Raw genomic sequence first — 24,298 nt, forward strand, 5'->3', positions numbered from 1 at the left:
TATTTTACCCGACCAGACAGCGTTCGTTTTTTACCCGACAACCATACTCCACTCGACTTTATCGAGTTCATGTAAACCGGCCTTAAGATCATCGCGTTTAGAATCACAGCCAGTCCTTGATACGCATTCCTACCCGCACCCTAGCAATGAACAGTTCATTCTTTCCTGACGAAGAAGTATGATGGAATTTCAGGTCCGAAAACATGGCAATGTGCAAAGACAGAACAAAATTTCGCGATAAACATTAAAGTCATATTAGCTAATACGTCGGTGCACCTGATCAAGCACACCACCCGCCTCGTTTCCGCTTTTTACACTTTCTCATTGATTGTTTGCTGTTATTTCTGCATCGTGCCCTAATTTGTTTTTCGCTTTTGTCTTTTAACTTCCTTGTTTGCATTGTATCTTGCTTTATTATTTTTTCGAGCTTGTTTGTAGAAATTTTAAAAATGTTCACCTACCTTCCCTTATGTGATACATTGGGACCCTCAAGGAGAAAATAAATGAAATGATACAGTTTGGTGTACGAATCAAAACTCCAACACAAATTGCAAGTAGCGTGTACTTTTCCGGTGGCCTAATGTACGTCAGGAGAGAAGTCTCCACGCAAGGCTCCAGAAGTCTCCACTTGAAAAATCAAAAGCAGGAAGAATTAACGAAGTGGAGACAACTTGCCTTCTTGTCAACCGTGGCAGCCGTCTCGAAACTGGACAGCATGGTGCCGTTGTCACTGTACGCTGTCATGCTTTCAGCGTGCTCCCGTGGACTGGACCAGTTCGGCAGGCAGACGGCATCGAAGGGCATCGCGGCGGACTTGACGCAGCGCTTGCCGAACTGCCCAGTGTTGCTGACTGACTGCTTCATGTCGAAGGTCATGAGCGCCAGCGTGGAGGACAACGCCACCTCGAGCTCACTTTTATGGGTCAGGCCTGACGCGAGGAACTTGAACATGGGTTCCTGGGTGCACAGCGTCACAGATCTGTGCTATGGGCTCTGCAAAGCAGCGTCTGCGGATCACCTAGCAAAATGAGCTCGTCGAAGGCGAGTCGCATAGGCTGAAGAAAACGTAGTACGTAGTAAACAACGAGAACATGGCGTGAACGCAGCAGGGGAGCGGCACAAGCGCTCATCGGAGCAAGGGAAGCATGGGCATGTTGGGGCAGGTTACACATAATAAACGGCTCGAATACGACGTGGGCGACTTCGAGGAAATGAGAAGAAAAAAACGTGATGTCTATGCACGTTGAAGTACCCCAGCTAGTCCAAATTATATCGCCAGATCCCCGATACGGCGTGAGTTATTACTATATGTGCTGCTTTAGGACGTAAATAACATTCCATACCACTGACACTTTGAACACGAATTAGCCTGTATGGGAGTAAAAAGGCATTGGGCTGTCCACTAGCGCCTTCACTTTGCTGCCTAAGTGCTGCGCAAGTACCGGGGTAGATTTCCACTGCAAAATTTACGGAATTAATACTCTTGGCAACGGATGCATATTCCCATCGCAAAGCATGGTAACTTTACGCAGTTAGCAACGGGAGGAGGCTTTTGAAAGCAGCCCCGGAGGTCTTGAAGTTAGTAAATAGCGGAGATTGAAACCTGTGGTGAGTTTCCAGTACTGCTAGAACTTCGCATGTCTCCAAGAGGGAGTTTAATTCCTTTGACAACCTTAAGTATTCCGTAGTTTTAGCGATGGACATCTACGCAATGACTTTGGAAGAATGCCACGCTTCTGAAAAGGAGTGCGCTAGAGGAGTGCTTAAAGCATTTTACTCCGATATCGGCTAAGCCTTCTTTAGAGAGTACAGCAAGTCATACTGACATGACTCCAGGTAAAAAAACATTTGTAATCACCGCGGCTTGCTAATTTCCTTCGGCACAATTAGATGATGTTAATGTCTTGCTACGTAATTCAGTGGATGGATAGCAATGCTCGAATGTGAATTTAAATACGCAAGGTTTCACGTTATGCCGAAATTGGCATGTACAAATCCATTCTTAGGTTCTGGAGATCGGGTCAGGAACAAACGTTCCGATACTGGTAATGAGGTGGATGCAACTGTCCACGCCAACTAATGAGAAACTGCGACGATGAAAAACAATTCTCAAAAGTGTAAGAGTAGGTTTCGCTGTCTCTAGCCGACTCTGCTAATTTGAGGAGATTAAGGTAATGATATCTCCGGAAAGCGAAGCATAAACAGGTTGTCCTTTAGTTGAATACAATCTAAAGCTGCTCTATATTTTAAAATAATTATACCTGAATGAAGACCTTTAAGGCAAAAGTTTGTAAGCTGACAGGTCTGTAGTTTTTATTGTATTCGGTGTCCCCTTTCTAATACTGAAGTAATGTTAGCTTTCTTGCAAGATCACGAAACGCTCGAATACTCAAGATCGGTAAAGGAAACAAACTCCCTCTTGAAAACAAGCGAAGTTCTAGCAGCACTGGAAACTCACCACAGGTTTCAATCTCCCCCATGTAATTTCGCATTGTGCATGAAGAATGGCAAGATTTTCTAGCACAATCTTTCCACCGCTCTTCAGCAGAACTGCGGTTACCTGATCCACCCCAGTCGCCTTCACCCTTTTGTGTTCCTCGTAAAATTAACGGAATAACATTTCCCTTCATGTTTATTGAAGTTTTAAGTTTACAATATAAAAAATGCGCGTAAAGGGAAAGTTTATGATGCTTTTCTTTCCAGTCACTCATCCACCTATCCTGATGCATGGAACAGCACGGTGGCTATTGGTTAGGCTGTTGTCCGCAAGAGAAGCAAAGGACGTGTCACGTAGGACATGAACACATCTCTCTATTTGGTGAGCACTGCTTGAGTACTCGTTCCAATGCTTTCTCCGATAAGGAGCTCACCCTTAGAGCATTCTTAAATGATTCCTTTGTTCGGGGTAGCCTATAAATACCTCTGAACAGCTCATATCAAAGTTGTTTCTGGTATGGTAACCGTTAGTCCTTGTTCTTCTTTGTGCGTCGGCCTGTTGCTCTGCAGTCATGTTCTGAGAAGCATATACCAGGACGTCTATACGCCGCACTAGTTAAAGAAAGCAAACTGATAACTGCATTCAGATAGGCAGCGACATACGGAAAGGAACGTTATGCGGGTCAGGCTAGTGGAATGAAGGCGAGCAGTGCTGATTATAAGTAATTACACTTATCATATCATAGCTCAAACAAAACTGGACAAGTGGGCTTGGAAGGAAACTGTATTAACCGATAGCCTACGGCACGTTTGCCTAGCTACGTTTATTTCAAACAAAAGGAAATGAACTTGAGGAAAATAAATAGTCGGGCGAGGAGACGAGATTTTTAAATGGGATGTGCAGACAAAGAAAGCGAACAGTCACTGAAACCATGAAAAGCATAGAGGAAATGTAATTTTTTGGGTGCTCTTATCAAGAGCACGAAATTGCGTTATCCTTTATATACAAGATAGTTTCGAGCAAACATACCGGTAACCGCTGCTGAACATACCAAATAGGTGATTAGGGATGAATAGGAGGTACCTTTGTCGTGCACTGAACCTATCCGGTTGACAACGACAACGACGTAGGCGTAGACCTGCCGAGGGGTCTTTTACCCAATCATGTAACAGTAACATTTATAAGACGATAGCCGACTTCGCGATATTACTTGTAGTTAGCGAATGGCGAGTGACCACTGCATTTCATACGCATTATTTTAAGCACAGATGTAGTTTGGTAAGCACCAGAGCCGGACTGGAGGAGTCTTCGTAGACCTTGGAGGACCAGGAGCTGACGGGCTGAGATACGCAGGACGACTCGCCCATCTCTGATGCGGAATGCGTCACCAGCACGAGCAGCTTCACCCTGCACGCAACGCACATAACGACGGCTCTGAGCGAGTGTGGTATAAAAGGAAAAAAAATGAATGCTAGCGCATTCAATGCGACAGCGTTTCAAATTCCGGCCCTCTGGAATGTCCCCTTCACAAACCGGCATTTTAACGGGACAGTAAATGAAGGCCGTCTTCTGTCAACGCAACTTGCGATTGGAAACTGCATTTTTGATAGTATAGTTATGGCAATTTGGTCACAGCTGTTTCACTGTCACCTCATGAATCAATGCCTCGTTACCTAAAACTTGCACCGCTCGTGCACCTGCGTCTCAGGTGTCATGGATTAGGTCTCGCTCAAACACCAGAATAGATACGACCCTAATATACACAATACTACCAAGAGCAACAGAATACTGCGATCAGTTTCTTCCCGATGCCTTTGCGCTCAGTTTCGTGCGAGGCAAAAAAATTTTGTATTGTTGATATGTCGTCTGGTTAATGGTTCATGCAATCCTTTCTCCGTTTTTGCGGTATGGAGATGGGTGAACAGCGAACGTGCTCGATTAATTATGCGTCAAAGGATATTAGCTGAACTGCAATTCCGGCCTTGAACTTAAAAAAAAGGAAATCTCACTCAAGTCACCACAGGGAAACATAGCAAGGCTAATCACACCCCCAAGAATTTGGGGCAAAAAACAATAGTGTTGAGTGTACACGTCGCGCACAAAAGTTTACGGGATGTGGGTTCACGGAAGAAAACTTATTTCTCTCCAACAGTCAGGTCAATGAAAACCCCAAGAAGGAATGTGGGCTCCATCCGCTGGAAGAAACTTCCGTTAGAATTGCAAATTGCATCAATAAGTATTATGAGGGACTCGAGTAGCGGAAAAGAACCAAAGGGTCAACAGTCTTGCAAATTTAGTTTTTCTGACTTACAAGCCGCTATACACCACATACAGAAACGCACCCTGACCCCTTCCCTCCAACAGGAGGTCGAGCGAGCGGTCCCCGCACTGCAGCCTTCCATCGTTTTCCTCTGCTGGGTCCCTGGGCATTCAGGGACTGACGGAAATGAGCTGGCCCATCAGCTCGCCCGCGACGCACTTTTCCGGGCACCGTTGATCCCCTGGCCCAAGCCCTCGGAGGACGGTGGGAGACTCACCCTTCGCCGCACCATAAAAGAGGTCTACCTTGAGCTCCGCCTCGACAAACGCCTTTACCCTCCCCCTCATCCATCACTCACGGTGCCGGAGTCTCGCCTTCTTCGGCACATTCAGATGAATGCAGTTATCACCCCGTCCCGCCTCTTCCTCTATCGCTATCGATCGGACCATTCCTGTCCCAACTGCCCCTGTATCTATGCGGACCTGGCCCATTGCCTCTTCTATTGCCGGCTGCTCAGCAGTCGGGTTCCTTCCCCCCACCCTCTCTATCCATCACCACCTGGCTCGACTGGCTTGGCGCTGAAGGGGAAGAAGAACAGCGGCTTCTGGTCGCCCAGGCGGTCGAAATTCTCGGCCTGTAAATTATGGTCGATTAAAAGTCTTTTACTACTACTATTACTACTACTACTAGTTTTTCTTGCGAAAATGGTGTTCGTCGAACTGTACCTGTATGCTCGTACACGCGAAAACACGAAATATGCCTAAACACTAACCGGTAGTGACGATAGTATTCGGTAGTATTCAGTAAGCTGTGTATGTGCACCGTTATCCGCTTGGCGGTGTTTTTGAGCATATGGAATACGTTTCCCAAAGTCATATGAACGGTTAATTTTCCCTGTCAACAGAACAACACCGTGAAATAGGCCACTTTCAAATCTAGGCAACCAAAGCGACAAAAAGATAGACCAGAAATAGGACCCGCATAAAAGTCAACTGTTCACTGGCGCCAAATCCACCTTCCTGCTTGAAAAAACTACCTTGGGCCCTCAACGGCTGGGGTTCAACGTGGCTTGAACCTAGTTATACGAGCGAAAGCTCAGTTAAGCATGGTCTCGACTGCCTCAAGTGAAATGTCTAAGTCAAGGTCAGGTGCCCAATGTCACATTCATATGATCACGCGGTCAAACTATCGTAGCTTCGGCCACACCTCTGCGCAGTTAAGTTTGGTTCACTGACTTATGAGGTAGTGCAGGTCATTGTCGATGTGGTGCTGTCTCAAATCAAGCGTCAAGGTCAAAGGTCAAGGCCAGGCACTAAATTGTCATAGTCATATGGTCACGTGGTCATACTACCCTAGCATACCGTTACGCAGTTGTATTCGGTTTGACCTTGTGAGGCGTTGAAGGTCATTGTCTCGTCCACATCGAAATCTGAAGTTTTACCCTAAGGAGAGGAGCTCTCGCTCTAAAACCGAGATCTTGAAGCAACTGTCTCTGAGTTGCTGCAGTTTGCTTCCGAAGACAGCGGCTGGCAGCTAGAGCTAAATTACCTTTTTTTGGCCTTTACTAGCAAATAAAAACTCCTCTCTGATTCAGAAAAGCTTGTCGGCGATTAGAATACGGGTGTCTCGCGACACACGCTAACTTCTATTTGCTTTCGAGTCTCTGTAAGCAGGCCACTATGGCCGCTGCGACACATGGTCACAGCTTCTATTATACACCTCGTGCAATAACTACCTGAAAGGTCTCCCTTGTTTTTCATGGCACCTGTGTTATCACTGCCTTCTGCCTGCTCGCCCAGCAGTTTCATATCGGTATAGAGCCTTCTCCAGCCTTTTCAACACTGCATGTAATTTCGCTTCACTCTGTGCATATTCGACGTCTGCATAAACTTTAGACCATTTGGTCATTATGACCGCGTGCCAGTGTATGGCCATATGGAACCTTCACTATATACCTCATATTAGGCTACGATACGATGCACAGCGTTGTCTCGAAAACGCTGTATTATTCAGGGCTGTTTCGACTGTAGTACTGCTATACCTTGTTCTCGCATCTCTGTAAAACCTCGAATATATTATCAGGATGAGAATGTTGGTGCCTCTCGCTTCCTTAAAAAGGCGCCGCGGTGGCCCAGTGGTTACGGTGCTCGGCCGCCGACCTGAAAGAACCGTTTGCGATCCCTGCCGCGGCGGTCGCATGCTAGTGGTCTGCGTAGTGTGCGATGTCAGTGTGTGTTAAAGAACAAGAGGTGGCCGAAATTGTGCGCAGCTCTCCACTATGGCGTCCGTCATACCATCAGTCACTTGGCGACGCTAAGACCCACAAGACCAACTTGCTTAATAGAGAGAAACAAAGTACTGATTTCGTTAACTTTTTAAACTGGTCCGCGGAGTAACAGAGTAAAGCAGTCACGCTGTTGTTGAATAATACTGTTTTCTGTTTTCAGCTGTGTCCTAATTAGTGGCTACCAACCCCCGTTTCGATGCTTTTTGTGTGTTAGTTACGTGCCCGTGCATCTATTTTCTCTACTACCGCGTCCTTCATGCAATCTTTTTGATCAAGCAGAAAAATGGCATTGAATATGCACTTTGGCCATAGCCTCATACCAAGCAGAATTCCCCAGATCTATGCGCACCTAAATTATGATCATGTGGGCTTACTCCATTTGCTTCACCACGCTGAAGACGTCCGTGGCGAGCTTCGGTTTGGAGGACAAGTCCGCGCCCTTCTCTTTCAGCTTGAGGCCCAGGAAGAGGGTCCCGGTCATGTTTGGCAGATTCGCAACGAAGGAGGCGACCTCCTGTGTTTTGTACGGAGGGAGACGTTCAAGGGCGCAGTTTGTCAGGATTTGGAATACAAAAAATTCAAGTCTACTGCACATTAATCGTTGCTGAAAGAATTTACCCGACAAAACGAAAGATTTCAAGGAGATCACATATAGAGACGGCGCCGCGCAAAGAAATTCATGACACAAGGTTTGTGTTGTGCATCGCGTCGTGCCTTGTACTGTGCCTGTTAGTATTTTCCGCTCACATCAGCATTTAGTGAGACTTCATTGAGCCGATTTTAATTGTGAGGAGCGCATTGCCTCACGCTGAGCGATTAGTTTTCTCTAATAGCATCTTTCAATACGTACCTGGCGGGCCGACGGAAATCGCAACACAGCAAGGGCGCTGTGTTGTTTGCCCCTTCTGTGTGGTGTGTTCTCTTTCGTGTCCTCGTTTCTTCGCGCTAGATCTACCTGTCGATGGAGATGTTGTTCATCAATTTCTCCAATACAAAAGCTACGTGTTCCCGTCCAAAAGGTAAATTTTTCAGTCCTGATAACGTCATTAGCTATGTCTATCAGCGAACTGAAGCAGTGATTCCTTTCTAAACCCTCGGTGTCGCTTTTCCGGATATACTACTTTGGGAGAAACATCCTGATTTCATAGGTTTAGAGATTTCCCTTGCTGTAGGTCTCCTCCTGCACCACAGCCGTCTTCACAGTGGCGTTCCCTGCACTGAGAATCATTTCTAATCTGTCTTGGGACCATTCTTTCCGAGCTCTATAACGTTGGCAATACGCCGAAGGTGTTGATATTTAAAGGGTCAGTCTACTCACCGAGATGAGTGTATAAATAATGTCATATTATGGTAGTTGGTACCCTATAACATAAAATAACGAGGGAACTGCACCCGGTTTAGGCAGAGATTTATATTTTATTTCGGCGTTAAAAGTCCCATAAAAATGTATGGTGGCGACCCCAAACGGTCATGTTATTGCTGCAGGTGGCAGTCTTTTTTTTTGTAGAAGCATAAGTGAATATACTACGTAGCGTTAGTATGCCCCAATGTCACAGAAACGTACGTTTTGTTCTAGTAAACTGTAGAAGGCGTACCGCTCGGTTTTTCTGTAAATCACATAAATATTTAGAGTTATATGTACGCTAAATGCAGGTAGATTCCCACCTTTAGTTCAGCGTATGCTTGCAGAGACGAAAAAATAAACTCAGCCTATAGTGGCGCCATCTGGTTTTCAGGACGGGAACCATTGCTGTAAACAAACCGACTCTCCACTTAAGCCTAGAAGTGGCAGAATCGTCACTCTAATTATTAAAATAAAGCAAATTTATCACTTATACTTTTTCTTATAGGCGAGATGAGACGAAGCGAAAGACCGGCGCCCCATTTATGGCCAGTGAACGCACTGAAAAAGGCAGCAACAACGTGAATTCAGTCCGAAGCCAGAGGTCCGGCTTCGACGGCCGCCGCCATGTTTGTCGCCGCGCGGTGAAAATCCAGATGGTTGCCACATGAGACTACCACCTCATACAGATGTGGTCCCACATCAATAATTTCTATTTTAAAATGTTCTACCGCACCTCTTGGCACCACACCTCGTTAAAGGGTAATTTGAGTAATGAGTTATCGTTTGCCGCAAAAAAAAATATGGCCGATAAAATTCAGTAGACTGACTCTTTAACGTGCGACTGGCGCTTCGTTACAAGCATGTATAAAGAAATAATCTAACAATCTTGCCCAACGTGACCGGTCTTGTAAGCTACGTAACTATATAGATAAAGAAGTTTTACGTTAGTACACTGAGAACTAACAGTAATTTAGAGGGGCTGAGACACAGAGTTCCCTCTCTTGTAATGATATGGCAGATACTGGTTTGCATCTTCTCTTCTAGTGAATGAAAGTTATGCGATTATCTTTGTTGATTTCTGTGCGGTCGCCTTTATATGATATACTTTCAAGTGTTGTATTAGTTGCTCAGTCTGATACTTGCATTTCTTCAATGTAAATGCACATGGCCTCTTGGCATTGTCACATTCCTGTGCGTATTTATTTTTCTGTTTTCTTAGATTCAGTTATCTTCGTGGCTGTGTTCTTCAGTCCTTATTTAACACAGTTTTTCTGTTGGTTTAAGTAGGAAACTTTGCCTTAGGCATTTTGTATTCTACGGTGCCCTTTCTGCGGCGCATTTGATGCTTTCTTGTTTTATATTGAGTTTGGGAGCTTCAGTCCTTTTTAGGGCAGCTTTTTTCTCTCGATGTTCCACCCGCTGGAAAACAAATAAATAAATTTAACTGTTACAAGTTCTCGTGTACATTTTGTGTTAACAATGTGTAGAAAGTTTATTTATATTTACTTATTTTCCAGGTTACCCCCTCGGCCTAATGTATTCTGTACGGCAGTGGTTCAATAACAGGCCTGGATATCTCGTGGTTATCGAATACTAGCCAAGGTATTACCAAAATGTGAGTGCTCAGCAGTGTGTACAAGCAACCGGGGATGGCGGTTCAAACTAGTGAATTATACGAAATGAACTACTGAACGAATATTTTAAAGTGAGAACTCATTCCTGTATTTTAGAGTAATCGATGCAAGGAGAAATATGCAGACATAGATGTACAGCGTCGTTATGCGAAACGATATAGTAACAAGTTTTGTGAAACAACGCAAGAAAAATTTACGACGAAGACGGTAAGAACTTGGCTACAGTTATTTAAAATTACGCGAGCCCATGTGATCAAAGCTATAAAAGTATAAAACAAATAGTGCAGTTTCGGACCAGCTCGAGGGCACAAATCTATTTGTCAATGCTGCGGTCCCACATGAAGGCGGCACATTCAAGCACACTGTGCAGAAATGATATCTACAGTAGTAGTTTTGGCGACACAGCGAGGTAGAGAAGTTACTGCTCAGAAAGGCCAGCATACAGTTAGCGCAGCTAATTCATTGATACGCAGTACCAAGAAATCGGCCAATCACGTCCAGTGGGATCTCCCAAATCTTCCTCAAAAACTTTCAAAAGCACATCTCAACTGCACATCTCAATTGCACAAAGCAGAGCACATTTAAAGTGTCTCTATAATCCTAATAATTTCAACAGCGCATGTTACACAAGGACACAAGACGAGGAAACACACACACGAGCGCTGAACTGCAACTTTATTTGAGAAAGGCGCCAACCTCTACACGTATACCCTCAAGGAACCGCCCACTAGGGTAAAACCTAAAATCACTACACGTGTCAAGCCACAAGCAAGAAAAAATATTCAAGTGCTAAGCATACAGTAGACAGGTGACTAAGACCGCAAAAAAAGAAGAAAGATTACAAGAACCAGCGAGAAGAAATTATTTCACTTGCCCTTTTTTTCCTGTGTAACGAACAGTGGGCAGAAATCGTTTTTAAAAGTGGTAAAAGCACAAATCGCAGTGAATAAGCATGATGATGACCAAGGCGAAAACATCTGAAGTGCATGAGAGCCAACAACTAACACGCCTAAAAAAGTGGTGGCAAATGAGATGTGTAAGTGCTAACACGAAGACTAAAAGAGTTAAAACAGAGGTACAAAAAGGAGAGTAAAAGCAAAAGTAAAAACGAAGGAAGAACTACCGGAAAAAACCAGGACAAAATCACATAAAATCATACAGGAACGCTATCTCTTTGTTTGAAAGTGAAACGGAAGGTGTACTAACGCAGTCACTCTTGAGGTTAGAAATCTGCTGCTTCTATTATTTCGCGAGTCAGCTGGTAGGGGCCTTTCTTCAGGATGGCTGTTCTTTCGAACATAGGGGTGCATTGTTCATTAGAACCTCGTTTGTTAAGTTTGCAATTCTTACAGTGCACTGGCAAGTTCCTGAGTGATGAAGAGGTTGGGTAGTGAGGGTATATATGTAGAGGTTGGCGCCTTTCTCAAATAAAGTTGCAGTTCAGCGCTCGTGTGTGTGTTTCCTCGTCTTGTGTCCTTGTGTAGGATGCGCTGTTGAAATTATTATGAATAACCAACTAGCCCGTTAGCTCACCCCGTTCTCTAAACCATATGTGAGGGCACAGGTGCCGGAGTCTTTCGCGGGGAACTTAGGTTATTTATCGCCCAGTGCAGTCTTTTACTGGTCTTCCTTGATCGCTTGAGCATTTTACACGATCTTGCAAGAAATCCGCTCAAATCATAGACGCGGACAGAAGCAGCATGGACGAACACACGGCTGTCCATGTGCGCATTCTTTGTCCTCTCTGTGCTCTGTCATGCTGTTTCTTGTTAAATGATATCTTAGGGAGTATGAATTAACAGGCTCGCTTAAAAAGCGAAAAATATAACACGTATTGTTGGAAATAAACCCGTTCACTCCACTTCGGAGACCGCTGACAGTGTCATTCCCTTCCACCGTCGCGAACTTTGTTCTGGGCCTGACGGACTTTAGTTGTCTCATAGTACTGCGCGATTTCCAGCGCTACGCATCGTCGTGTAGTACCGTCCGTCTTTACTGGCTGTTTCAATTAAACGCAGTCCAGTTGACGTTTTAGGGCAACTGGACCACCTTTTGAAAATTCCCCGATATTCAAGGACTCAAATCTATACAGGCTTTAGGCAAAGCACGCCAATGATCTTGCGCTAGCAGTTAAAATGATGACGTAATCGAATATTGTTTTTGCGCTACTCCTCAAAGCAACAAAGCAGTGTGGAGAAGTTTGGTGTAACGTCACGGAATGTAAGGTTTCAAATTACGACTGCCGTCAGCCACACCCTGCTGTGCCTCGTTGGATGCTGCCAAACAATGCTCGGCGAGCTTTGGTTTCAGTGGCATTGTCCTTTTCCTTCCAAGAAAGTGCTTATGCGTTGGAAATGTACCGGTTCTTTCGATGACGTCATCATGCGCACTTCACTTGGTGTTTGCGCTGCGGAGAACCCTGAAGGCAGTCGCGATTTTAATCGGCAATTGCGTCACCATTTCGAACAATAACCTAAATAGACTTAGGCGTGCCTTTACCTGCAAGTTTCACACATTCGACCCCTTTAAGCTCGTCGATATTAAAAACATATGCAGTTTCCCTTTAAGTACTATCTGTTCTCACATTTCTTTGTAGCTATTAGACTGCCTGCCGTCGCAATCCAACGACTGTCTGAGTTGGCCTGCAAGCTGCAAAACAAATGCGCATTGCAGATGTGCTCGCATGGCAGGGGCGCTTTAATCAGAAGTAAGTGAGAAACGAAGCTTGCATTTGGTTCCGATAGAGCAGGCAATCTCGATTCGTCATCGAGAAAACGAAGCCTTCACTGTCGAAACTGGAAGGCGGACAGGAAATGGGAGCTCCAAGAGGACGGGAAGTTGCTTGAACTTCAGTAAGCCAGTCTCGTGGCAGCAATATTTGGGCAGCAAAAACGCGACGCCTTGCAATGGAGAACAGGAAGAGTCGCAGAGGGAGTATATCACTGCGTCTTGCTGCCGCCCTAATGAAGGCGTCGCGCCGCAGGCCTCAGATTTCCTGCGCTATTTACATTCGTCTCTGTAATGACCCTAACAGTGGGACAACCGTCGGGGGTAACAGTTCTTTTTTTCTCAGCAGTGCGTTGCCAAGCATCCAATGGACTTGATCATGAGGAAGAAAGTATCACTGGGCTTTGCGCGTGGTGTCCTTTGCCACTAACCTGGAACCACGCGACCAGCTTCGGTTCGTGCGTGAATTCCTCGACCTTGCGCACGAGACCCATGACGCCGATTGCAGAGAGACCCGCCTCCGCGAAAACCTTCTGCGCAGGCTTCAGGAATGCGGAGGCCAGGCTGGACGCGTTCTCCTTGGTCTGCAGTCTCATGCTGAGCAAGTGAGGCGAGAGGCTCAGGCCGAACTGGGTGTGCTGGTCGCCCCTGTGCTGGCCGGCTGCCTGCGGAAGCGACGAAGCGGTCCGGATGAAATATAACGTTTCCAGCAAATAGCGAGAGGCAAGGCAAACACAAGGGGCAAGGTTTGGTGCGTGCATCGAGCTCTCGGACGGAATTGAAGGGCTCGTTATGACATACACATGAAATAAACCAACAGCCACCGAAGCATACGAAAATGTTTCTTTTTTTTTTAATTCGAGCTGTTGCTTAATGGGTAATTACAGTGCAATCATTATATCGCTTAAATCTGGTTGATTAGAAAGAAGAAAAAACAACCACATGCGGCAGGTGCACTCCAAACCCACGACATCCAAATTTGCAGTCTGGTCTTAAACTCGGAGGTCGTGAGTTCAATTCGCCAGCCATCGCCGTAGCTCTGTGTGTAAAGAACCGGATGCGAGGTATTGGGTTGGAGGTAGTGGGTTCGGGCTCCACTGGTGGCTCCCCTATAACGCCGATGACCTTGGCTCAATGGGGCTAGTAGAGCTTTAAAAGCTTTAAAAGCACGAAGCGTTTATTGACGTTCGCAGATAGCCATGCAGAAGTCGCGCTCTGGAACCAGTGCTTCCGCTCTGTATTGTAGACGGCTGATTGAATCTGATGATTCTTATGATCAGGAACGTCGACAGCGCGCATTGGCGAAGGATACAAAGATAGTGAAGCAAGATTGAAGCAAAGATTGCTAAGATTGAAGCAAAAACCGAAGGAGAACGAGAGGCTGGTCTTCCGCTTTGTAAAGTAGGTTCAGCCGGGTGGGACCCCAGCCAAATTTTGTTTCCTCTGGTGTAACAACGAAAAACATATCGACAACGTTTTCCTCCTTTGTCCTCAATACGCCAGTTTTTTTTATTATGTAAAGGATGGCGACGTTTTGTACAGGAGCGAAGACCCCCGGTCCAGTATAGTGTTCAAGGCTGTTTGGTAGCGCTCCTTACATCTCTGCGATGCTAAATATTACTGATTTCAGTTTACTTACCACGTCATAAAAATTGAAAAAAAGAAACCCGGGGCACATTTTGAACTCTAGAGCCCAGGAGGCTATGGTTGCTATTAGGCTGGGAATGGGATCGTGTGAGTGGTACAGAGTGCTACCAGCGGGGTGTAGAATATGGAGGGCGACTTGATGCAGGTACCAGCTGTCCACCTTGGCAAGTTCCGAGAGCAGCACACCGGAGCCTTCCCGCTCGGCATGCCGGGCAAGCCAGCTACGGGCCCTTACCTTGAGGAATGTCTGGTACGACACGTTGCCGGTTGCTGAAGACAGGCTCCCGTTGACGGCGACCACGTGCGTGTACAGGATGAAGTCGCAGAGCTCCTGCTTGATAGGCAGCATGGCTTCGGTGTGGCCACCGCGGCCGATTGTGCACACCAGGTAGCCGTAGCCCGTGGAGAGTGTTCTTGTGGCTGCGCGGAACACGGATGACCGAAAATAATGACTGGCGGTTCCGGGTTCCTAAGTATTGTATGAAAGTAAGTATATTGTAAGTAAATAAGTATATTGTATGAAAGTAAGGCTTTCTGCAGGCGGACACCACTGCCGGATAATTCAAAGCACTACTGAGGTGTCCACTAACCTAGGGGAGCCAGTTATGCACCTTTCCTTACCTCAAAATCAACAGAGCCTAAACCTTGCAGTGGTTTTGAGAAGACGCATAACCATTCTCACCACCGATGGAAGTTAAAGCGGTGGCCTTCAGTGCACAGCGCGAGTGTGTGCTGCAGTTTAGCAAGGGGCGTCTTTGACTGGGACTTAATTTGACACAGCCTATTCTACTATATTTCACCGCACTGCCATCTGTTGATGAACCCTTAAGCATGTTCCTTCTGATTGGACCACAAAGCCTCTGGATAATGCGCACTATGGACCGACATTGCGATTCTGTTGTTTCTACGAAAGACTGCTTCAGCAGAATGATTGTTCATCTAAAGGACTTTTATGCCAAGAGTGAGTTTGAACCGGAGTGGGAACCGCTCCTAGTGCTGTGCTCTTCGTTGTCATTTTTCTAGTGCATTGTTGCTTAGGTGTATCATATTATGATGAAGTAGTGATGTGTCCTGTGCCGAGTCTTTTGTAGCTGAGCTTCACTGGCCGAGGTTGAGCAGTTTCGCGTGGCTCCTGGAGAGTCGCGCTGCGCATGCGAGAAGAGCAGTGACGCCACACGGCGCACAGCTGGCGGGCCTCGCCGCGCGCGCTCGCCTTCGTTTCGTTAAAATGATCGCAGTGTAAAGGCCCATCTCCATGGACAAATCCGAGGCGCACGAGCGCAGCGCCTACGCGTACCAGCGTACGCCGGAGCCGGCCTGCACATGTGCGACGCACAGACGAGAGCTGGCGCTCGCGCTTGGCAAATATATGTCCATGTCAGATATTCGCGCCTCGCTCGTGCCGCGCTCGCGCTGGCGCCGGAAGTGGCCGCTGGTTTACGGCCCGTGTTACCAATCAGAGAACGCAGTTCTCTCGGCAAGCGGTACTACCCTTCGCGCCGTTTGCTTCGCTGAGCCGAGCTGAGCGCGGTACCAGCGACAGGAGGCGACAGGCCATCGAGTTGCATATGTTTTCCGACGCTTGCCGCGGCGCGGCGCTGGGCGCGCAAGCGCTGCTCTCGTGCGCCTCGGATGTGCTCGTGGAGATGGCCCTTACAATGTTGTCAACGCCGACGCCAATGAACACAACGAACGCCGACGGCCTATGGCTTCAGTGTCCCGTTTTTGGCGCAACCTTGTCAATGCCGATGTACGCAGGGCACACCTGTCACTACAGCCACTTAGCTTGGGGGTGGTGGTGAAAACATTTATCGTGTATTAAGGCGGAAGCCTTTAATGCCTCATCGTTGTAAGTAGGAGTTGTCGACAGTCAATTGGTCGAAATGGTCGTGACGTCACAGTGCGCGAATTTCAAACGGGGCCAATTGTACTTTGGCTTGTAACCATGCAACCAATTAAAAGGATGGTATAGCGATGCTCCAAGTAAGATAAATAAGTAAATAAAACCGAGAAGGAAATTGGTCCTGTTTGGGAATCGAACCAGGGTCTCCGCAGTGCGAGACGAGCACGCTACCACTTCGCCATGCCAGCTCGATGGTTTAGATTGAACAAAGGCGCGTCTAGTGAATACAGTGTCTTCGTTCACTCTCATCTTCCTTCTCTGACGGCGAGGCTCAGGTATCTACTGAGATATCCGAGACAGATACATTTCCTTTACTCAAAACCCGAATTACCGACGAGCAAGGAGGGAAAAACTTTTATTAAGCAACCCTTAAAAGGAAGCCAATGAGGGTGGGGATAAGGATAAGGGCGCTGCAGGAACAGGTGGGCCCTCGCGGTCGCGCTAAGTGGCCAGGAGCCCATGGGCACTGTCGACCTCTGTGGCCCAGGCAACCATCCGGAGCTGAACCTCCGGCAGTGCAGCACGGCCTCCCATCTCCCCTGGTCGTCGAGTCTCAGAAAAGGGGGAGTTGGAGTATTAGGGCAAGCCCTAAGTATGTGATAAATATCCGCCTTAGGGTGCTGGCATAATTTGCACGACGGATGATAGTCCCCTGGGTGCATGAGGGAATACAGGTAAGAGTTCGGAAAAGTGTCTGTCTGAATCCGACGCCAAACGACTTGCTCGGCCTTATTTAGCGATTTATGGGGAGGAGAGTAAACTAGTCGGGAACCCCGGTAGTGAAGCGTGACTTCGTGGTACGTCATCATGCGTTCCCTAGCACTGCGGAACGAGGGGAGGCCGTCCACTGTCCATTCGACGAGTGCTCGGGCGTGATTGTGTGCAGCCGTATTCCCCGGGTGTCCGCAATGCGCAAGAACCTAGATGAGTGTGATGAGCCGACTCGGTGGTACAACATTGTTCAGAACACGATGTGCTAGCGTGTGAACCCATTGTTTGGCGAAATTTTGTATCGCTCATTTAAAATCCGAGAATATGTAATTTGCATTTGTTTGAGTAATGGCCAGGGCTATAGCTGCTTCTTCAGCCTCGACGGGATGTTGACCGCGATTGAGAGTTAGAGCTGAGCAAGGATTATGATCGCGGTTAAGTACCGTGATGGCATAGGCTGAGGTGGTAGAGTATTCTGCAGCATCTACGTATGAGAGTTTTAGATTCCTAGCGTAGTGCTTATGTAGGGCTGTTGCCCGAGCTGTGCGATGATCTTTGTCATGCTCAGGATGGGTGTTGCTGGGCAGAGGGGGAATATAAAGATTTTTTGCAAGGTCGACAGAAATGTTATGCTGATCCTAAATTTGGTCGTCGAGGGTGATTTTGACTCTTTCCAGAAGATTCTGTGCGGTAGGTGTTCCAGATAGGCGATAGCATTGCCCTGTGAAGTAGGCTTCAATTAGTTCTGCCAGGGTGTTTGAGGAATTTGCTGGTGGGGGTTGAATTCGGGAGGTGAAGGGCAGCATTATATATACCCTTGATCATTCCATCTATCTGCTCCTCCTCTGTCCGAGTGAGATACAGATAGGGGAGAGTATAAATGAGTTTGCTGATACAGCCCTTACAAAAATTTTTAGTAACATTCTTAAGAAAGTCTTTCGACAATTGTTAATAGAACCTATCAACATTGAATAGAAAGTCTTTTAAACGCCTTTGTACATTGTAGTAACAACCTATCAACCCTCTTCCGACAATTGGCCACCGATATCCAAAAGACTCAAGTACATAGAAAGACTTTATACTTCCTATCATCCCCTTATCGAGTTTCTATACACTTCCTACTGACCCCTTACCGACAATGTCTACCAACACCGTATTAACGGTCTTCCGACAATTGGCCACCGTTATCCAAAAGACTCAAGTACATAGAAAGTCTTTAGACTTCTTATCAACCACATACCGACAATGTCTACCAACACCCTATTAACGGTCTTCCGACAATTGGACACCGTTATCCAAAAGACTCAAGTACATAGACAGTCTTTACACTTCTTATCAACCACATACCGACAATGTCTACCAACACCCTATCAACGGTCTTCCGACAATTGGCCACCGTTATTCAAAAACTCAAGTACGAAGAAAGTATAATTCCTGCATCAACTTTTGGAAAAGTGTGTGTTAACTACAGAGTACAACACTTTTACCAACATAGTTTTATCACTTCAAAATCATTTTGTGAACACTATCCTGGAGTGCTTAAAGAATAATAGAAGCAAAATGTAAATTATTACATTTATTGTGCACAAGTGTACATACGCGCTACAACACATGCATGATGCATCAAAATATTTTATGGAGAACAATAGAGGAACAGAATATTGCCTTCGGCACACTTCCCCTCAGTTCCCTCTTAGTAACAATGACTGACACACAGAAATTGAAAAACATAACAGGTTTTAATTCACGATGTTTCGGCTGGAGGACCAGCCTTTTTCGAGTATAGTATAGCATTCGAAACAAAAGCTGTGTGCTTGAAATACTGTAGTACACTTGAAAACGGCTGGCCCTGCAACCAAAACGTCGTCAATTAAATCCCGTTAGGTTTTTCTTACATATATACGAGGTGTTTCAGGGAAGACTAAGTAATTTTCAAAAAACAGGTATTTTGAGATGAATGTATGGCTTTTTCAGCATAGTATTACCAGTGTTGGCAGGCACGAGAACACATGTGAAGAGTCTCACGTAGTAAGCTGGTTAACTAATTTTTATTAATGAACCTTTTCACTATCAGAAACTTCGTTAGAACATTAAGTTGGGCTAGTTGGTAACGGCTTGAAGGAATCATATTCTTAGTGGTAAGAACACACACAACACCAAGACACACACACACAGGACACCCGATAGACCAACTATCTTTACTGGACACTTGTATGACATAAATATGTATCACTGAGCACACGCAGGTGCCTCGTCATCCGCATCCGGTCTAACTACGCCCTCCTCTCTCCTGCAAGGCATACGGTTGCGCCGATAAACAATCCCTTTTTCTGCCAATGCCAGGGAGGGAGTGCTTACACACATGTCACCCGCCTTTTGAATACGAAAGGCCTGGGAGCCGAGAAAAAAGAAAGAGAAATTATCGAAGTCTTTCGTATTCAAGAGGCGGGCGACGTGTGTAAGCACTCCCTCCCTGGCGTTGGCAGAAAAATAGATTGTTTATCGGTGCAACCGTATGCCTTGCAGGAGAGGGCAGGGCGTAGTTAGACCTGTTGCGGATGACGAGGCACCTGCGTGTGCTCAGTGATACATATTTATGTCGTACAAGTGTCCAGTAAAGATAGTTGAAGTCTAGCGGGTGTCCTGTGTGTGTGTGTCTTGGTGTTATGTGTGTTTCTTACTGCTAAGAATATGATTCCTTCACTATCAGAGTTAGGCGTCTAGTTGCCATTAGAGATTTGTAGCAGTTACATGCACTGGGGGGGTTTCCTTCCCTGTGTGCTTTCAAAAGCGCATGTATTTTTGCACGATGCAGCCAAATTTTGTCGAGCCACAGCGGCGAAAGTAATCATGTTTTGTACATTCCAAAAACTGATATGGCTACTACGAACAACTGGCTAAAAGTCTCTAACTGCAACCAGCTGCAAACCTGTTAGTTAAAAAGTTAATTATCAGAAATTAGTTAACCAGCTTACTAAATACACCTCACCGGCTTTTTGGTGTCTGCTAGCACTGGTAATATTATGCAGCAAAAGCCATATTTTTGAAAACTACTTATTCTTCCCTGAAACACCTGGTGCATATAAATACTGCTCACTTTCCTGTACAACACAGAAATGAAATAATTAATTCTGTAACATGAAGGTTCCATCAGCCACATAACAAACCCGTGGAAAAAAACTGCATGCATATGCACACATCTCTCCAAAACAGCTAAAATATTACACACAGTGAAACAATGCTTACACTGTCTTAAGACCAACATTAAAGGCTGCAAACACTAGTGAATTAAAAGTCAAACAGATGCCAAACATATGCTAAATGTCCCCATGGATGTAGATATCAAGCTATGAGCTGATTTTAATAAAAATGCATCAGCACGGAAATGCTTAAGCGACTTTGTTGGTGCACTATCCTGACACATGTCCTCAATATCAGGCAGCCTGCTTGTTGTTCATCATCATCATCAGCCTGACTATGCCCACTGCAGGGCAAATGCCTCTCCCATGCCTCTCCAATTAACCCTGTCGTTACTTGTCTGCATCACCAGTGGAAGAGGTAGCGTCCTAGTGATGAGACGTGTGCACGAACAGGTAGCCTCCTCCATGGCGGACTGCAGCAGCAAGAGAACTGCACAAGAAAACATCCAAAGTATACAGTTATAGTAACTTCCAATAGAATCAAACACTGAGAAGCAACAATCAGTTAAATGTGCACTAAAATGCAGCACTCCGAGTGAGTTTGATAAGGCTGCTGAGTAATAGCATAAGCAGCAGTCACAAGACTAGTACTAAATGTAATGCGTCCTTGAACAAGAAAAACCTATAACATGCTGTTGTGTTCAATTCTGCCCACGTGTTACACCTAATTAGGCTACCACAAAGAGATATTTAGCCATTCCAGTCATATGAAGATAACATGCAGGCTATCAAATATGAAAATTATTTTGTGTTTCTGATTTGTCTGCAAAAAAATTCAGGCAGCTTTTGTTTTCAAAAGTGATGGCACAAAGACATTGCAATATAATGCACATGTTGCTGTAGATAATGTATCATTTGGAGCTATACCAGGTGTTAGGGGAAAATGTATGAACAAAGAGTACAATGGTGAGCAAGTTCGTCAGGGCAAGAGTGGCACACTCTAAAGCAAATGAATCAAAATAATAAGGCACATACTGCGTCAGATACAATACTTGTAAGTAAAGCTGCATAGAACTGCAAGCGATAAAAGCCTCAGAAACGTGCCCTTAAGGGAGCAGCTGGACTGGTAGTTTTGTATTTGTCCCGCAGCACATCCCTCCAGTGCTGAGGCCTGCTCATATCTGTTTAAGTTAAGAATACAAGGGAAACAAGGAAACAAGTGTTCCAAAGAAGATAAAAATGTGTACTTAGGTTGTTCTTTAGGAAATTACCTGTCACTAATTGCAGCAATAAATACCTCGAGAAAGTAAATTAAGTTATTTACACAACTTATTACAAAGCTTGATGGCACGAGAGAAAGGCAACATCAAATGCATCGGTTCAAGTAAAGCCAGGGGTCTTGTTAAGGTCACAACAATATTTGTTGACTTAGGCTCAGCTAGTGTAATGCAATCAGTAACTGAACGCCGGCATGAATAAAAATAACAATGCACCAATACTCAATTCCAAATGCATTTCAACTGTGCAGTGCAGTCAGTTGTGACAAAGGGAGTGTGAAAGAAAACCTCAGCAATGCTCATGACATATCGAATAAATGCCTTTCTTCTGTACAGCTAAAATATAAGCTTTACAGGGTTTCATGTAATGCAAGGATAACCTGGTAAGGTATCAATTATTGATGCTAGCAACAAATATGCTTCTAAAGCAGAGTGCTCCACTTGAACGCCAATATTCAATTATGCATTGCCCGTTAGGCCATGCCTATCACATCACTGGTTCACTTCAAACATGCCATACCTTGTAAGAGGTAGGTACTGCTGAAGTAAACCTATAAAATTTATTTGCTGCTTTTAGACTGCTGTATAAAGGTCATGAAGCAGATAATTGTTTTAATTTGGTCTATACTGTGGTCAAGATTTCCAAGCACGAGAGGCATGAGGGAAAAAACTATAAAAAGCATTTCACACTATAACACAATGCACTTGACTAGGGGAGTGCTTTCATGATGCCCGCAATATCTTTTCCCTTTCTCTTGGTCCTCTTCTAAAAGAAAAAAAAACGAAAGAGAGAGGGAGCCTGGACCAGAAAATTTTTCGCAGGCTAAAAAAGACAAGGAAAATATACCCACTTGTCTACCTATCCTTTTACAAGTGGCACATGCTTGATATCCAGTGTCAATGGCTGATAGGCTGAACCAGCAGGTCTTGATGTCATTTGCCTCTGGTTGAGGTAGCATTGGCTCGATGACAGATGAAAGCTGGTGCAAAAGTAGCGTGATGATACCGGTGGAGCAGCTGTACAAGGCTTGACTGCGGGTGCATTTGAAGAAAGGCTGCATTAGAGCCATGCTTTCATAAACATCATCACATAAGCCACATCCCATTACAACCTCTAGCTGTTCAGTCCAATGTGTTCATGAGTGGAGGCTAATGATTGATTACCTATGCCTCCAATAGTTAGCAAACAAATGGTTTACAAAGCTTGTCATACTTTTCTTAAAGCTATTATTCGCGAATCACGTTATACATTTATCGCTTCAGACTGAAAATGGGGGAATGACAAATGTAGTGAATGTAAAAAAATAAAATGACAACAAACCTTCCATTGTGCAATTACCTCAGCTGCACTGCAATGGAATGGTTCTGCTATTTTTAATGGTCGTTTCGTTGACCAGAACTATCAAGAAACACAGCACTTGATGTGACTGCGACGTAGAACGGGCAATGCTCCTTATCCAGTAAACACTCAGGCAGCAGAATCAAAAGACGCACGCCGCTACAAGCACTTTTCGTTCTTATGGTCTCCTTTTCACGCGCTGCTCCTGTTCAGTCGGAATAACGAATCAAGCAGCACCCCATAGTTCTCGGCGTGCAACCAAATTCTATCACATAACTCCTGCGCCGAGGAGCTGACGCAAAGAGCGTGAGGCGGCGGGTTAAAAGTTGCATAGTTGGCAAGCGAGCGTGTCAGAACACCTTCTCTCTGCAAAGGATCGCGGGGTACCCGCATTTTGCACCTCACTGCGAACAAGACGTGAAGACCAACCCAAATGCATTCGCAGCCCTCAATCATACCCCCGACACATCGCAGTAGTCACTTTCCAGTTCTGTACTTACATTTGTCAGCGTTCACGGCAAGCCGTTTCTTCTATCGGGCATCGGGCGCCGGCCGCTGTCAGCGTGGTTGCGTGCAGTACGTCAGAGCAGTTTTTGAGCACTGCGTGCGCGTAAGAACGTCTTCCGCAGCACTGGAGCCATCTGTCACCTTGCGATTTCAGTCACACTACCACAACACTAACGAGGCCGCACATTTAACACAAACAAACTGAAGAAATGCACCCACGACTCCACAACCGTCGCACCCCGTCAACAAAGAGTCGTTTCAGCGTCCTAAAAAAGGTAGTGTAGCGCGCGGCCAACATGAGACTCGCAATCCGCCGCCAGCGAACGGAAAGATGGTGCTAATGTCGCCTAACTTTACACGCGTTAAAAAAAGACACAATAAAGCCCTTTTTGCCACAAACTTGTCGCATTAAACGACAAAATATTTTGTTTCAATTACAAAGTCAGCAAATTGGAATGATTGAGGTGAAAAAATGCGACTACTCACAACCATCTGTTTCTGGCGGCGCTGCGACCGAAAGCTTGGAAACCCGGGCAGCATGCCGGGAAGCTACAGGCGACGCATCTGGGGCCAGGAAAGCCGCAGCCGCTGCACGGCTGCACTGGCTGCCTAGTTCTAAGGCTATAACTCAGCTCCCCGTAACTGCGTCGCAGAACAAGGAATGATGATGATGTTGCCAAACGCTACTGGTTTCGGTTTTTATTTTCGCATATTGTGTGGCTTAGCGTACTCTACACAGCTTGGCTCATGCGATTTAGTGTACGTGTGTGTACCTAGAGAGCACGAGCGTTCGCACGCCGCTCTAGAGTGACGCGCGAAACTTTCAAGGCCGCGCTGCAGCATCGCCTCTGTTTTGTGTGTGTTTATATCACGTCATTGGACACCTTGCATGCTCTTTGCTCGAGCGAGCCCCGCCGACAGTCGCGCTACCATAGTCTTTTTGTGTGCTTCCTTGATTGATTTTTGCCTCTGCCTTACGCGGTCCTCGGCTCGGCCTCACGTCCGCTGATGGCAGTAGGAAAAGGCGAAGAATGAACACATGCTTTCGCGCGTCTACTCCGTATGACTACGTTAAAACCCAACA

At 45.8% G+C, this 24,298-nt stretch overlaps 1 protein-coding gene across 1 annotated transcript; it reads right to left on the minus strand.

Moving 5' to 3' along the window:
- Positions 1–636: 636 nt before the first annotated feature.
- Positions 637–22,387, minus strand: LOC149337684 (uncharacterized). Its single transcript, XM_089554490.1, has 7 exons — positions 22,220–22,387; positions 20,486–20,581; positions 14,573–14,757; positions 13,122–13,355; positions 7,359–7,498; positions 3,724–3,844; positions 637–957 (listed from the first exon to the last, which is right to left on the minus strand). The coding sequence occupies exons 2-7, from the start codon at positions 20,556–20,558 to the stop codon at positions 637–639; spliced, it is 1,074 nt and encodes a 357-aa protein (XP_089410616.1). The 5' UTR covers positions 20,559–20,581; positions 22,220–22,387.
- Positions 22,388–24,298: the final 1,911 nt, after the last annotated feature.

This window comes from Amblyomma mixtum, chromosome 7 (assembly GCF_055824585.1).
Source record: "Amblyomma mixtum isolate Tamu chromosome 7, ASM5582458v1, whole genome shotgun sequence".
NCBI classification, from domain to species: Eukaryota; Metazoa; Arthropoda; class Arachnida; order Ixodida; family Ixodidae; genus Amblyomma; species Amblyomma mixtum.